The sequence below is a fragment of the Haliotis cracherodii genome, unplaced genomic scaffold (genome assembly GCF_022045235.1).
Source record: "Haliotis cracherodii isolate W230 unplaced genomic scaffold, xgHalCrac1.p SCAF_8, whole genome shotgun sequence".
NCBI lineage: Eukaryota > Metazoa > Mollusca > Gastropoda > Lepetellida > Haliotidae > Haliotis > Haliotis cracherodii.
The window spans coordinates 31,210,152-31,223,268 of NW_027266341.1; the positions used below are offsets into that span (position 1 = coordinate 31,210,152).

At 41.9% G+C, this 13,117-nt stretch overlaps 2 protein-coding genes across 2 annotated transcripts in view; one reads left to right on the top strand and one right to left on the bottom strand.

Annotated features, from left to right (window-relative positions):
* LOC139450217 (vacuolar protein-sorting-associated protein 36-like) overlaps nucleotides 1–9,444 on the top strand; it is a 34,540-nt gene extending 25,096 nt beyond the window's left edge. The window contains exons 10-13 of the mRNA XM_071231890.1: nucleotides 2,296–2,360; nucleotides 2,998–3,082; nucleotides 4,918–4,994; nucleotides 6,267–9,444. Of these exons, the coding sequence (XP_071087991.1) occupies nucleotides 2,296–2,360; nucleotides 2,998–3,082; nucleotides 4,918–4,994; nucleotides 6,267–6,363 (324 nt within the window). The 3' untranslated portion in view covers nucleotides 6,364–9,444. The remainder of the gene's footprint in view (nucleotides 1–2,295; nucleotides 2,361–2,997; nucleotides 3,083–4,917; nucleotides 4,995–6,266) is intronic.
* A 1,888-nt stretch (nucleotides 9,445–11,332) lies between these two features.
* LOC139450938 (uncharacterized) lies at nucleotides 11,333–12,791 on the bottom strand. Its single transcript, XM_071232763.1, has 2 exons — nucleotides 12,556–12,791; nucleotides 11,333–11,588 (listed from the first exon to the last, which is right to left on the bottom strand). Exons 1-2 carry the CDS (start codon nucleotides 12,789–12,791, stop codon nucleotides 11,333–11,335), a joined length of 492 nt encoding a protein of 163 aa, XP_071088864.1.
* Nucleotides 12,792–13,117: the final 326 nt, after the last annotated feature.

Sequence of the window (13,117 nt, forward strand, 5' to 3'; positions counted from 1 at the left end):
TAGAGGGCAGAATATGTCCCCAGTACCCCATGCTTGTCTCCCTGTAGGTGTTTCAGTGTAGGTGTTGTGCGTGTTCGATTGAAGGTGTTGTGTGTGTTTCAGTGAAGGTGTTGTGTGTGTTTCAGTGAAGGTGTTGTGTGTATTTCAGTGTAGGTGTTGTGCGTGTTCGATTGAAAGTGTTGTGTGTGTTTCAGTGAAGGTGTTGTGTGTATTTCAGTGTTGGCGTTGTGTGTGTTCAAGTGTAGGTGTTGTGCGTGTTTGATTGAAAGTGTTGTGTGTGTTTCAGTGAAGGTGTTGTGTGTGTTTCAGTGAAGGTGTTGTGTTTATTTCAGTGTAGGTGTTGTGTGTGTTACAGCGGTATAACGTCTAGGTAATGACGACGAATACTTGTTTGGGGGTTCATGGGATTTATTCGGTCTTTTCATATCAGGGATATGGAGATCCCACCACAATATGGCTATGGATGATAATTCCCTAAAACATAATATAATAAGGTTGAATTAGTAATATACAATTACAAGAATCTATAACATGTATAATTAAACAAACATATTACATTTACTTGTTACCATGAGCATGAATTTAAGCATATATAATCAGAACAGCCATCAGCTCTATATATATTACAGCTACAAATCCCATTTATATGATACAATACACCTAAAAATACAACAATATATACATACAACTATTAGCACATAAATACCAACCTCGTCTCAGGGACGCAGGCTCATCACGTCAGTGCCAACAGTATGGCTTTATATGTGCCTCTATGCCTAATAATGAAATGACACAATTAAGTAAAATGTATATAATACGCACACAGACGCTTTCTCTCTCTCACACATTCTCACACACACACAGTAATATAAACCTAATATTTATATGCATTACATCAGTACATATTTACTAATACTTTCATAGAACTATGTACATAATCATCAACTAACTCATACAAGTCTTAGTGTACTAAAATACTGTACAATATATTATTACATTTATAGCTGTAAGCTATAAATTATTGCTAATGATAAATCTATTCTAATAGGTACAGCTTCAAGCTATAAACTATATAAATTACTGAAAGCACCTTATAACAATATGGTTGCTTAACATTAGGTCATGGCTAGTGTAATTAGTATCTCACTACTCACTAACGTATCATGACTTTGAAGAATAAGTAATATATTTACAACATTGCGTATCATGTGGATCATACTGCAAATTATACTATATAAGAAATATGCAATTAAAATGATAAAAGTATACTCAACAAGACTAAAATATCAGATCCTAACCTCCTTATGATGAATATAAATACTAAAGAAGTCTAAATTAACTTACCCCAGTCAGTGCAGTGCAGTGAATCATGCAGAGTTGTAACGCAGCAGTGACCAGAGAAGAGAAATATTGAAGTGTTTAAAGCTAAAAACCTGGTCACATGCTACAGAAACAATAGAAAAGGCAATCACTGGCCAAGCTGTGGCTGGACCAGATTACTAAAGACCTTACATAACTATACCCCGTACTTTACCTAAGGATTAGTAGAGAGTGCTCAGGTTAGCTTAAGGACCTATTACCATACTTAACTCAGTTATTTACCTAAGTTTAAGATATGTAAGTTAAAATACATACTATTTTACACTCTGCTACATGTGTGTTCCAGTGAAGGTGTTGTGTGTGTTCGATTGAAAGTGTTGTGTGTGTTTCAGTGAATGTGTTGTGTGTGTTTCAGTGAAGGTGTTGTGTGTGTTCCAGTGAAGGTGTTGTGTGTGTTCCAGTGAAGGTGTTGTGTGTGTTCCAGTGTAGGTGTTGTGTGTGTTTCAGTGTAGGTGTTGTGTGTGTTACAGTGAAGATGTTGTGTGTGTTTCAGTGTAGGTGTTGTGTGTGTTACAGTGAAGATGTTGAGTGTGGTCCAGTGAAGGTGTTGTGTGTGCTTCAGTGAAGGTGTTGTGTGTATTTCAGTGTAGGTGTTGTGTGTGTTCCAGTGTAGGTGTTGTGCGTGTTCGATTGAAGGTGTTGTGTGTGTTTCAGTGAAGGTGTTGTGTGTGTTCCAGTGAAGATGTTGTGTGCGTGTGTTCCAGTGAAGGTGTTGTGTGTGTGTGTTCCAATGTAGGTGTTGTGTGTATTTCAGTGTAGGTGTTGTGCTTGTTCGATTGAAGGTGTTGTGTGTGTTTCAGTGAAGGTGTTGTGTGTATTTCAGTGTAGGCGTTGTGTGTGTTCAAGTGTAGGTGTTGTGCGTGTTTCAGTGAAGGTTTTGTGTGTGTTCTACTGTAGGTGTTGTTTGTGTTTCAGCTTCTGTCTCCGGAGGACCTACTGCATGCATGTGAGCTGATGGAGCTGCTGAAGCTGCCTGTCAGGTAGGTCCTTACAGGGGAGCTAGACTCTAGTGAACTGGAAGTTATGGAACAGTTCACTCTTCTCTTCCTGCCCTTGACCACCACCTCCTTGACCATCTCTGTGGTCTAGTGGATAGCACATCTTCCTGGAGAGCAGAAGGTTGGGGGTTGGGTCCCCAGCCACGTCTTACCAAATAACGTTAAAAGATGGTACTTGTTACCCTGCTGGCGCTCGGCGTTATCATGACAGGCTTTATTTAATTTATTTGTTGGTTGTGAAAATAAATCTTGTTGGAAAATGTGTGATGTTCATACTGCATTTTACGTCTTGCAACTAATATAGTATGCTAGATTTAAAAAAATATATTGACTATCTAAGGCTAAAAATGCAACTAAAATGAACTTTGAAAATGACAGTTGAAAGCCTTGAAAAGGCCTTGAAGTTAAGTGTTCCATATCTGTATTAACCTTGGAGGTATCAAAGATCTGGGAACAGACACCACAGAGAGCTAGCCTGGTTATTTATGCCCTTATTTGAAATTCTGATTGGAACCATAATATCCAAATTGCCGTTGAAGCCGGAAAGACCAGCCATATGAGGGAACTGTGTTTATGTTGTGAGAAGTGTTTACACCAGTGTTTTGTGTCTTCCCAACAGGCTGCGGACATTTGACAGTGGGGTCATGGTGTTGCAGTCCAAAAGTCAGAATGAAGAGGAGGTTATCACAAAGACAAGTTCTTTGGTGGGTATTGTTCAGAAATAACATTGCTTGAGTATCAAACCTTCATCGCTTTGGGTTTCCCTCCAAACATGCTGTGTTGGGACTGAAGTACTGTTCAAAACGGCGTCAAATCAAACTCTCTGGTTTGAAGATATGTCAAGCATGAACTGACAGCTGGGACAGAGAGCTGGAATGCAACTTGCTTTTTGGAGAAAACAAAGTATGACATGGGACATGCTGTCTGAGCACATGAAAAACGAGGCAAATCGTACTAACTTGACTTTAGGTCAGATTGGCATATGTCATTGCGATAGGACATACATTCAACAGATTTGATTTATAGCTTGTCAAGGTAGGACGTAGGTAGGACACAATCATTTAGATAGGTTGTCTCAGTCGGATGCACAATAGCTAGCTACAATAGGGCTAGACTATTGATACCACCTGATAGGTTTGATAGGAGGAAATAGACTTACAAACTCATATTTACTCCATCTTGTTACATTTACATTTCTTTATTATTCATGTTTTTGTGCCCGCTAGTACCACATTACACAATATGGTGACATGTATCATGGGCTTGTGGAGTCTACCCCTGTAGGTCCCCAGCTTATCGTAAGAAGTGTTGGAATGGTGGTATGGTTTCAGTGTCTTGAATGATTGTGTGTCATCGTACCCTAATGGCGTGAATCACTGCTCATATTATCAATCACTGGCCTGGCTCAGACTCTATTACTTACAGGTCGCTGGCATAGAGCTGAAATGTAGCTGAGTGTGGTGTTAAACAACAACAGTTATCTCTAAATTATTCTAGCACATCTCTCTGGTAATATTCATCCTGTTTATGAATATAATGGGATGCCATACACATCGTCCTGTGAAGTGAAGTGAAGACTGACAACTGTCAATTTAACAGCTATAAGTGTACTTGGCAGCAGGATAGTGACAGTATCTATCTGGGATAAAGGTTCAGTATCGCCAGTCGAAGCCAAGCATATTTGTTATATGGCAGTACCTGTGTTTTCCAATAATGTACCAGCCCACACCTAAATATCATGGTTTTAATGAAGTACACCTGCAACACTCAATTGATTTTCCAATCTGAGTGGGGGCGGTCGGGTAGCCTAGTGGTTAAAGTGTTCGCTCATCATGCTGAAAACCCGGGTTCGATTCCCGACATGGGTACAATGTGTGAAGCCCATTTCTGTTGGCCTCTGCTGTAATATTGCTGGAATATTGCTAAAAGCGGCGTAAAACCATACTCACTCACTCACTCATACCAATCTGAGTGATTATAAGGAATATCCAAATAGTCAAACGAAAAAAACACAATGAAGATTCAGCCTGTTTATTAACCCCGAACTATGTAGAATATGCACAAACTACTGTTCCATCACACATTTGACACGTGCAGGTTGCACAATGAAATACAAACAATGCTTACAAACATTCCGGTATTGTTCAATATAATATTACCCTGTTATGGCAACATTATATGTCTATAATTCTGAATAATGCCCTGTTATGGCACTATACTCATGTGTGAGAGTTGTACTCATGTGTGAGAGAGTCCCACGACACGTCTTACACTGTCCAAACTGAAATGTCTCACTAACTATCAGAAACTCCCATGTCCCAATCATTAACAAGGTCTTCACAAAAAAATTTCCGCGAAGTCCATTCAAACATCAAAATTTTTATAGAAGCATTAAAAAAATAGAGAAGTTTTGTGCTGCTATAAGATGACAAGATGATCATGAGTTGATGTAGCCAAGTGATTCAATCATGAGCTGAACCTTGAACCTGTAACTAATGATGTCCTAGTCTGTTGTCATGGTTGCTGTTGTGGTCTCCAGGTTGAAGAGAAGGGGTTGCTGACGGCTGAGGATCTAGCTAAGATAGTGGGAGTCTCCGTTATATTAGCTAAAGAAAGGTGAGATTCCTTACTTTCCCAAATTTGTGATTTGTTTTGTCTGATAATTATTTGTTATCATGATTATGTCTCCTGCATCTTCACACATTGGTGGAGAAACTAAGAAAATCAATGAGATCTGGACTCAATTTAAAAACAAAAAGTAACCCTCTAAAGTGAGGGTTTGAATAATGTTTCAGTAGCCAAACTGTAGGTAACAAATCCCTGGCATTCTGTCATGGAGTAGTGCCGAGCACTCTGCCCTTGTCACCGAATACACTAGTAGTGAGGTTCAGGTGGACACAATGAATGCTGACCAATGCTAACCAGTGTGATGAGCATGACATTTGAATTGTGTCTACTTGGTTCTCATAGTTGGTATGTGAAAGATGAAGCTCATCTTCATCTGCATCATGCCAGTCCTCCTGAAAAATTAAACAAATCTTTTTATATTCATCCATTTGCTGCTTGAATTATTTTGAACATATATCATTTCGGCTTGACAAATAATCCTGTTTCGTTAAAATATTCTGAGTTGCATTTTATAAAAACGATATCTGAAGTAGGAGAGTAACCTTGAATATCATAATTGTGATGCCAAGAGTTTGAGCACAGGTGCTTTTGGAAATTTGGAAATTTTTAATCTTAATGACCAGTTTTGAACTCTTGATGTCAAGTTTCTTATCACTAAAGGTGAACTCCTGTACCTCTTTTTTGTATTTTTTGCCTTCTTCTACCCACCTACTCCTGAAAATGACCATGGCAATGAGAAAATGATATGGAGGACCTTAAATGATTCTTTTCATCATTCGGGCGCACGGGTGGCCCAGTCGTCTAAGACGCCGCGATTCGCTGTGCAGAGTTGCGTCCCTTGGGCACACCAGAAACTTATGATTGTGGGTTCGAATCCCGGTTCTCCCCAATTATGTTTCTAGGTTTGTCAGCACCATACCCGGGCTCGTGGGTTTCACCGAAGTGGTAAACGTCTGAGGCCTGCTTCACTTCGGGCTTTCCTCCCACATTAAGCAGACAGGCCTTGATATAACTGGAATACTGTTAAAAGCGGCGTTAAACCCAACTCACACACTCACTCACTCTTTTCATTATTCAAAGTATTCTATGATTTTTAGTTGCGCACGCCCCCTTTTTTATTTCGAAAAAAATCTTTATTTCTGTATAAATTACCACCAAAGACAATAAATAGATCTTACTTGTGCACCCCCCTTTTTCAAAAAAGCTGTATCCGCCCATGTACTGAATCATGTGTTTTCACTTTACATTATTTTTTTTCAGATTATTACTTACAGAGAAGGTTGGAGGAATATGTCGAGACGAAACTGTAGAAGGACTTAAGTTTTTTCCTAATTTGTTCCTCACACAGCCTGTGTGACAGTATGCAAGGTCTGGTGATGTAAATATTCTTGTTGGTGTTAGTATTTGTAAAGAAGTTGATATGATGTTGTGACTTCAAATACAGGAGTAAGTGGTCAAGTTGCTTCAACTGAGTAAATACAGTAAACTACGTTTATATTGAACACGCTTATGACGAAATGACGGATATAACAAACTTATATTTTATTCCCAGCCATTTGTTGTATATATGCTGTATATATGCTGATAACGAACTACAGTTATTGCGAACTAAAATTAGTGGTCCCTTTTAGTTTGAGTTTGTTATAACCTTAGTTTACTGTACATCACTTGCCACTGCAGGAGTCGGCCTTGAGGTGGCATTTCTTCCCAGATATAGTCTGGTCTATAGATATCCCTCCCTGCTGACCCCCCCCAGGTAGCAGTAAATGGACTTGTTCCCTGGAATTGAACAGTATTGGTCAAGGGTGGAGTATGATGTTGGATAATTGTTCTGATTGCCTCAGTATAGTGATAAATTCAAGGCCTAAATGTATCATGTATTCACCATCTGTCGTGCCCAGTTATTTCAGCTGCTAGTAGGACTCAAGTCCTCTGTATGATGATTATGGGTAGGAAAGAAACTTTTTAATGGAAGCAGTTGAACAGTTGTTGACATGTCTATGTTGATCTGGTTTCTGTAAACATTTGCTCAAGGAGGTGAACATTTTGTTTTCAGCTTTTTCGGTGTTATCAAGTATTTCCTGCCAAGAAATTCCATTACAGCTGATAGTATCAGCTAATAGTTTTCATTGCTGAAATTTCCACTTGTCAAATACTCAATAACATGTGTATTGACATCGAAATAAGGAACGTTTTCACAATGTGGTCAAGCACACTCTTTCAACATGTTCTAATGCTCTGGTGTCATTTTTAAGATGTTGCCATATGCTTCTATGACAACTGAATAATCTGGTTTGCAGAAAGCAGAGAAAATATCAGCTTTAGCAAAGATAGTCTTTGAGATATTAATCAAACTATATATCTGGAATTTCTGGGCTCGATCATTGCGCTACCAGTGGCTATTATGAGTTATGTCCCATCTTTGTCCCTCCTATTGACCAATTAGATTCCACCTCTGATATCACTTGCATTTGCTTCAAACAAAATAGCGGCGCCCAGTCAAGATGAACTGATAGATAATCAAGATCTGTATTGTAATAAAATGGGTCTTACTTTGCAAAGTGCATCAAATCATGTGACACCTTGATCAAAAACATGAAATGATTAGGAAAATATCTGTTTACACTAAGTTGATGTAACACATGCTTTGCAAATCCTGCAATCGACCAAAATCTCACAAACTGGAGGTTGATGTCATTTTGCGATTTTGATTGGACTATGCATAGACTTCTTAGTCCAGCCAAAATATAGTTCCATAATTCCAGCCTACTTTGGCAAGGGTGGAAACTGGACATTTAATGTAAGTTAATTCCCTTGCCTCAGGAAGATGTGTAAGGAGTGGTAGTTTCTTCAACCAATAATCTATTGATGAGACAACTTGCAGCCTTGTATTCAGCCAGTGTAGATGGATACTTGTGCAGCTGTTGGGTTGTTTGTCTGATCCATGCTTTCAGCTTGCTGACTAAGACCATGAGTGAGTGAGTGAGTTGTGTTTAACGCTGCTTTGAACAGTATTTTAGTCATATCATGGCATGTCACCTTAATGTGAACGGAATCCCGAAGTGATGCAGGTGTCAGTCAGTCATTTACCTATTTGATGAAACCCACAAGCACAGCATGGCGCTGGCAAACCTAGAAACATAATTTGGATAAACTGGGATTCGAACCCACAATCATATACTGAGAGGCATTAGAAACTCATACTCAATTTTAAGATATAATTTTTTAAGAACACATGAGGTCCGTTTACATTTTACCTTGTTGACACTGTCCATTGTTGCTTATTACTGTAAACATGTCATATGGGTTACAAACAAAAGCTGTTTCTGGAAACGAAGCCAGTCACCAAAACGCAACACACCACTGGAAATGCTGCTATCGATGCACATTTTGTGAAAGGCATGATGCACGTGCAAACCTCAAAGGTAGGCCCTATAAATGCACACCATGACATTTTGCCATCACTTGCCTACACAATGCCACGGTTAACGCAAGATCAGTGTAATGAAGCAATGGGGATGTTAAATGCTGGTCGTACCCAAGAACAAGTTGCTGCTCATTTCCATTGCCATCAAACAACAATATCGAGATTACATGAGCGGTTGAGAACCACAGGCAGCGTAAGGGACCGTCCTCGACCGGGTGCACCGCCTGTGACGTCACAGAGACAAGATCGTCAAATCGTTAACAGACACCTCAGAAATCGCTTCACGTCTGCCAGGTCAACGGCATTCAGGGGAACCTTAATGCCAGATGTTACATCGACAACGTTCTACAGCCTGTTCTGCTGCCATTACTGACTCAACGTGGTTTACGTCGCCATGTCTTTCAACATGACAATGCAAGGCCTCACACTGCCAGGATAACAAATGCCTTCTTGCAACAGAACAACGTTAATGTGTAGTACTGGCCTTCAAGGTCCCCAGATTTGAACCCCATAGAAGATTTGTGAGATTTGGCCGCCGTGTCCGACGTCAACAAAATCCTCGACAGACGGTTCCACAACTGACTCAAGCTCTTCTGCATCATTGGAGACGTATTCCTCAGGCTGCAATTCATCGACTGTGTCTCTCAATGCCTCGCCGGCTTCAAGCGTGCATTGCTGCACAAGGAGAACACACTCGTTATTGACACCACTCGCCTTTGATGTCATTTTCATAAGACATTAATTCTTTGTCACACAGTAACTGTTCATGAAATTCATCAGTGTAATCATTAATTAGTCATTTGTATTGATTGTCAGTTGTATATTTCATTTCAGTAAAAAGTTATTGACACTTAATTTTGAGTATGCGTTATTTGTGCCTCTCAGTATAGGTTTTTGGCGTGCCCAAGGGACACAACTCTGCACAGCAAATTGCGGGACCTTAGAGGACTGGGCAACCTTTTGGACCATGGTGACATAACCTTGCTCCTTATCAATAACAAATACACTAAATTGTGCAATAATAAAGTGAAAATGTGTAACAATTTCTTGTTTTGTGTGTACAGTGCCGTTTTGGTAAGATCATTTTAATGACTGCCTCTGTTGTCCAGTGGATAGAGCATCTACCAGAGGAGCAGGAGTCACGTCATACCAAAAGAGGTTAAAAGATAGTATTTATTGTTACCTAGCCTGATGCTGGGAATTAAGGGGCTAAAACCAAGGACTCGTCTGCCCAGGTCAGTATGCTGTGTCTGAGTGGGATATCCATGTTAAACTGCAGCAAGGTATCTTTGGAGGCTAGCAATATAAAACCACACACATGTCGCTTTTCACCTGAAATCACCTCTTAAAAGTTTTTATTATTTATCGGCAAACTACTTATGTCACTTGAAGGCAATCAATCCAGTGCATTGATTAAGTCTTTGTTAACAAATACTCAGCATACTCGAAACGCCAATCAGGGTGTTCTGTGGTAAAGTGGTTCTCCTCGCCAGATGTTACTTGTTACCTCATTAAGAGACTGGCCTGGTTGCTGCACACTGACAAGCCAATACTATCGACAATAGTAAGGGAAATGTAAGGCGTCAATAATCCAATTTGCACGAATGTTTGCCAAATCAAAAGTGTACTCTCTCGACATGGGTACAAGTACCGTCAAACGAAGGTGTAGCAGTGAAACCTGGGCGTGACTGGCCTATACAAACGACACCAACATTTCATTAATTGCAATACGCAATCGATCCAAAACTGCTTCTGTTATCAATGGAGAATTCAGTACAATAATGGTAATGCGAATTTCAACGTCTGTCGCTAAAACCGGCTCTATGCATCAATAAAGCAAGGTGTCCTGAGAAGGGCGTGGCCCTAACTGCTTACCATAGGCGATAAAGATTGAGGTGGGCTAGGCAACCCCAGGGACGGGCTGTGCGTCACTGGCGTCTGCATCATGTTTAGAGCCATTGGCATCAATGCTTTTTTTTGTCAGTATTTGTCAGCATTTTTGTCCATTTACCTACGGCCGAACATTTAGGAGCGTATGAAAGTAATTGAGGCCAGCGGCCTGGAACTACTGCTGGCTTCTGATTGGTCGAGAGGGTCACGTGACCTCTGATGACGTCACTTCCGGTGCGCATGCGCGCAGGGCATGGTGGGTCCTGCGTGCGCATCCAAGATGGCGGCACATCCGTTTCCGGTGGCGTGCGCATCCAAGATGGCGCCACATCCGTTTCCGGTGGCACAAGCATCCAAGATGGCATCACATCGTTTCCGGTGGCGCGCGCATCCAAGATGGCGTCGCATCCGTTTCCGGCGGCGTGCGCACCTCCAAGAGGGCGTCGCATCCGTTTCCGGGGAGGAGGGAGGGAGGGAGGGGGAAAAACCCAGAGAAGCGGTCGTAAAAGGTGAACAAGATCGACATGGTTGTTCTTTTGTTGTTCCAAAAATAGACGTGTAGGAGGGAGGGTGGTGGTGAAGGGAGGGAGGGAGAGAGGAGGAGGAGGTGGGTTCATTGTTCGGGTTTGAGGGTCGTCAAAGCAAAGTATGAAAGCGTTCTTTCGGGAGAGATGGGTGTCCCTGAAAAGGGCCGTTTTGAGGAAGATCGCTTCTTCACATACACGTACAGTCGTACACGCAGTGGTGCAATGGCACGGGTGGATTGACACCTGTCTCCTGACAGAACACTTACTTGTGTGCATTAAACGCCTCACGTAGGTGTCCTTCAGGACAGTGTTGCAATAGATGCACTGGAAAGTGCCATCCCTTGCCCTTGTGCCAAGGGCATATACTGGCAGGCACCCTTGGCACCTGCTGCATTGCCATGGAGGTAGCGATTGCAATGCTGGTACTGCTTCTTTCTTCTCCAACTCCGAGCGGTACCCTTTGAACAGTGGCAAAGGGTGTGTCACTGAAATGATCTCCAAATCCCAGTTTTCTGAGTTATTTTCCATGCTGCTGCTGCTGCTGCTGATGATGATGATGATGATGATTTTCTTTTTTTACAAGTGGCACTGATCCACTCGAATGGTTGTTCTCTTGTTTTATAGGAGAGGCACTGATACCCTGCTTCCTGGTTGGTTCGCCAGGCAGCAGCTCCGATTGGTTCGTTCCGGAGCCTGGCCTTCACCTCGGTTTTCCAAAACGGACCGACCCCTGTGTTTCTTTTCCAGGAAAATGCATTTTACCATGGGAGAGAAAGCACAACCCTGGTTCGACCAATCAGAGCCCAGCATGACCCGAGCGCGGCCTCTGATTGGCCGACAACCCAAGCTTCTGATTGGTCAGATTTCGATCCAGGTTTTTTTTCTTGGGTAGCCTTGGTATTTTTTAGGTAGACGGTCGTCTGAATGCTAAAGGTGGACCGTCATAGGTAGTCATGAACGTGATGTGGGAATGCCTACGTGATGTACGTTGTGTCACCCCCCATGCAAATCGTGATGTCATGTGTGTGTGTGTGTATGTCTTCAAACAGACGTTGACGTTGATCCATAGGATTGTTATGCCATGCCTACGTGATGTACGTCATGTTGCCAGGCACACGTGGTGTTTCACGCGTCTTTATGCAAAACGTGGTGTCATGTGTGTGTGTGTGTGTGTGTGTGTGTGTGTGACTGCAAACATTTATTTAGTAATTAGATGAATAGAGAAAGATCGATAGACATACGTGGTGTTTCATGCAAACGTGGTCATGTGTGTGTCTTCAAACAGACGTTGATCCATAGGATTATTAATTATACCGAGGTGTTGACACTCGTGTAGGTCTACAGACGTACTGTTACACGTGTTTTCATGCACACGCGATGTTTGACTGGTGTCTCCATGTACTACGTGTCTCTATTTATATATATTTATTTTATTTTGAGACGTACAATGATGGTGCCTCCAAGTGGCCTAGGGGGAGGGTGTGGGTTCTTTGTTTTGGATTGTTGTTGTTTGGGTTGGCAAAGCAAAGGATGAAAGTTGTCTTTTGGGTGAGATGGGTGGCCCTGAAAAGGGTCGTTTTGGGGAAGAAAAAAAGCTTGTTGGTAACAGGAACTTGAATGGGAACTTGAATGGGAACTTGAACAGGAACGCAGGACATGGGAAACGCCCTCCTAGGCAGCCGGTCATGCTACGTCATTCGTGTACCTCTGATTCACATTCTCCTGGCAGAGATAGTGTAGTTGTAGCTTCTTCTTGTGTTTCACCAGACCGGTTAGCTTGAGGTAGTCACAGTTTGGGGACCAGTTGTGGTGTTCCACCCAAGGATAGTCGTGGGACGCCCATTGTCTCAGCCAGAGCCCCATTGGACTCCAGTACTCACCATCGGCACTCTGAGTGTAGACAAAGCCCGCATGGGCCATCTCTTCAGCAGTCTGATACATTTGGTCGGCCACGCCTCAAATGAAGCGAGCCTTCTTTCAAAGCGTAGATCATAGGGCGATGGCATGTTACTGAGCGGTGACATTCCATCCTCAGCATCCGTACTCTTACTCCAACATCCACGAGTATCTGCACTATCCGTCACCACGTCTCCGTCACGCGTCGTCATAAACTCTTCTTTGTCTCAGCCATTCTTGATGCGATGATGATGATTTCTTTTTTATCACAAGTGACACTGACCCACTCGAGTGGTTGTTCTCTTGTTTTAAAGGAGAAGAACCGGATGGAAAATTGCTGCTTCCTGGTTGGTCCAAAACGCAACGCGCTG

Bases quoted from the DNA above. Each gene is read 5' to 3' on its own strand.
- LOC139450938 (XM_071232763.1), bottom strand. From the start codon at position 12,791: ATGTATCAGACTGCTGAAGAGATGGCCCATGCGGGCTTTGTCTACACT. The intron at 11,589-12,555 runs GTACACGAATGA...TTCCTGGAAAAG, and splicing joins CAGGAGAATGTGAATCAGAG to AAACACAGGGGTCGGTCCGT.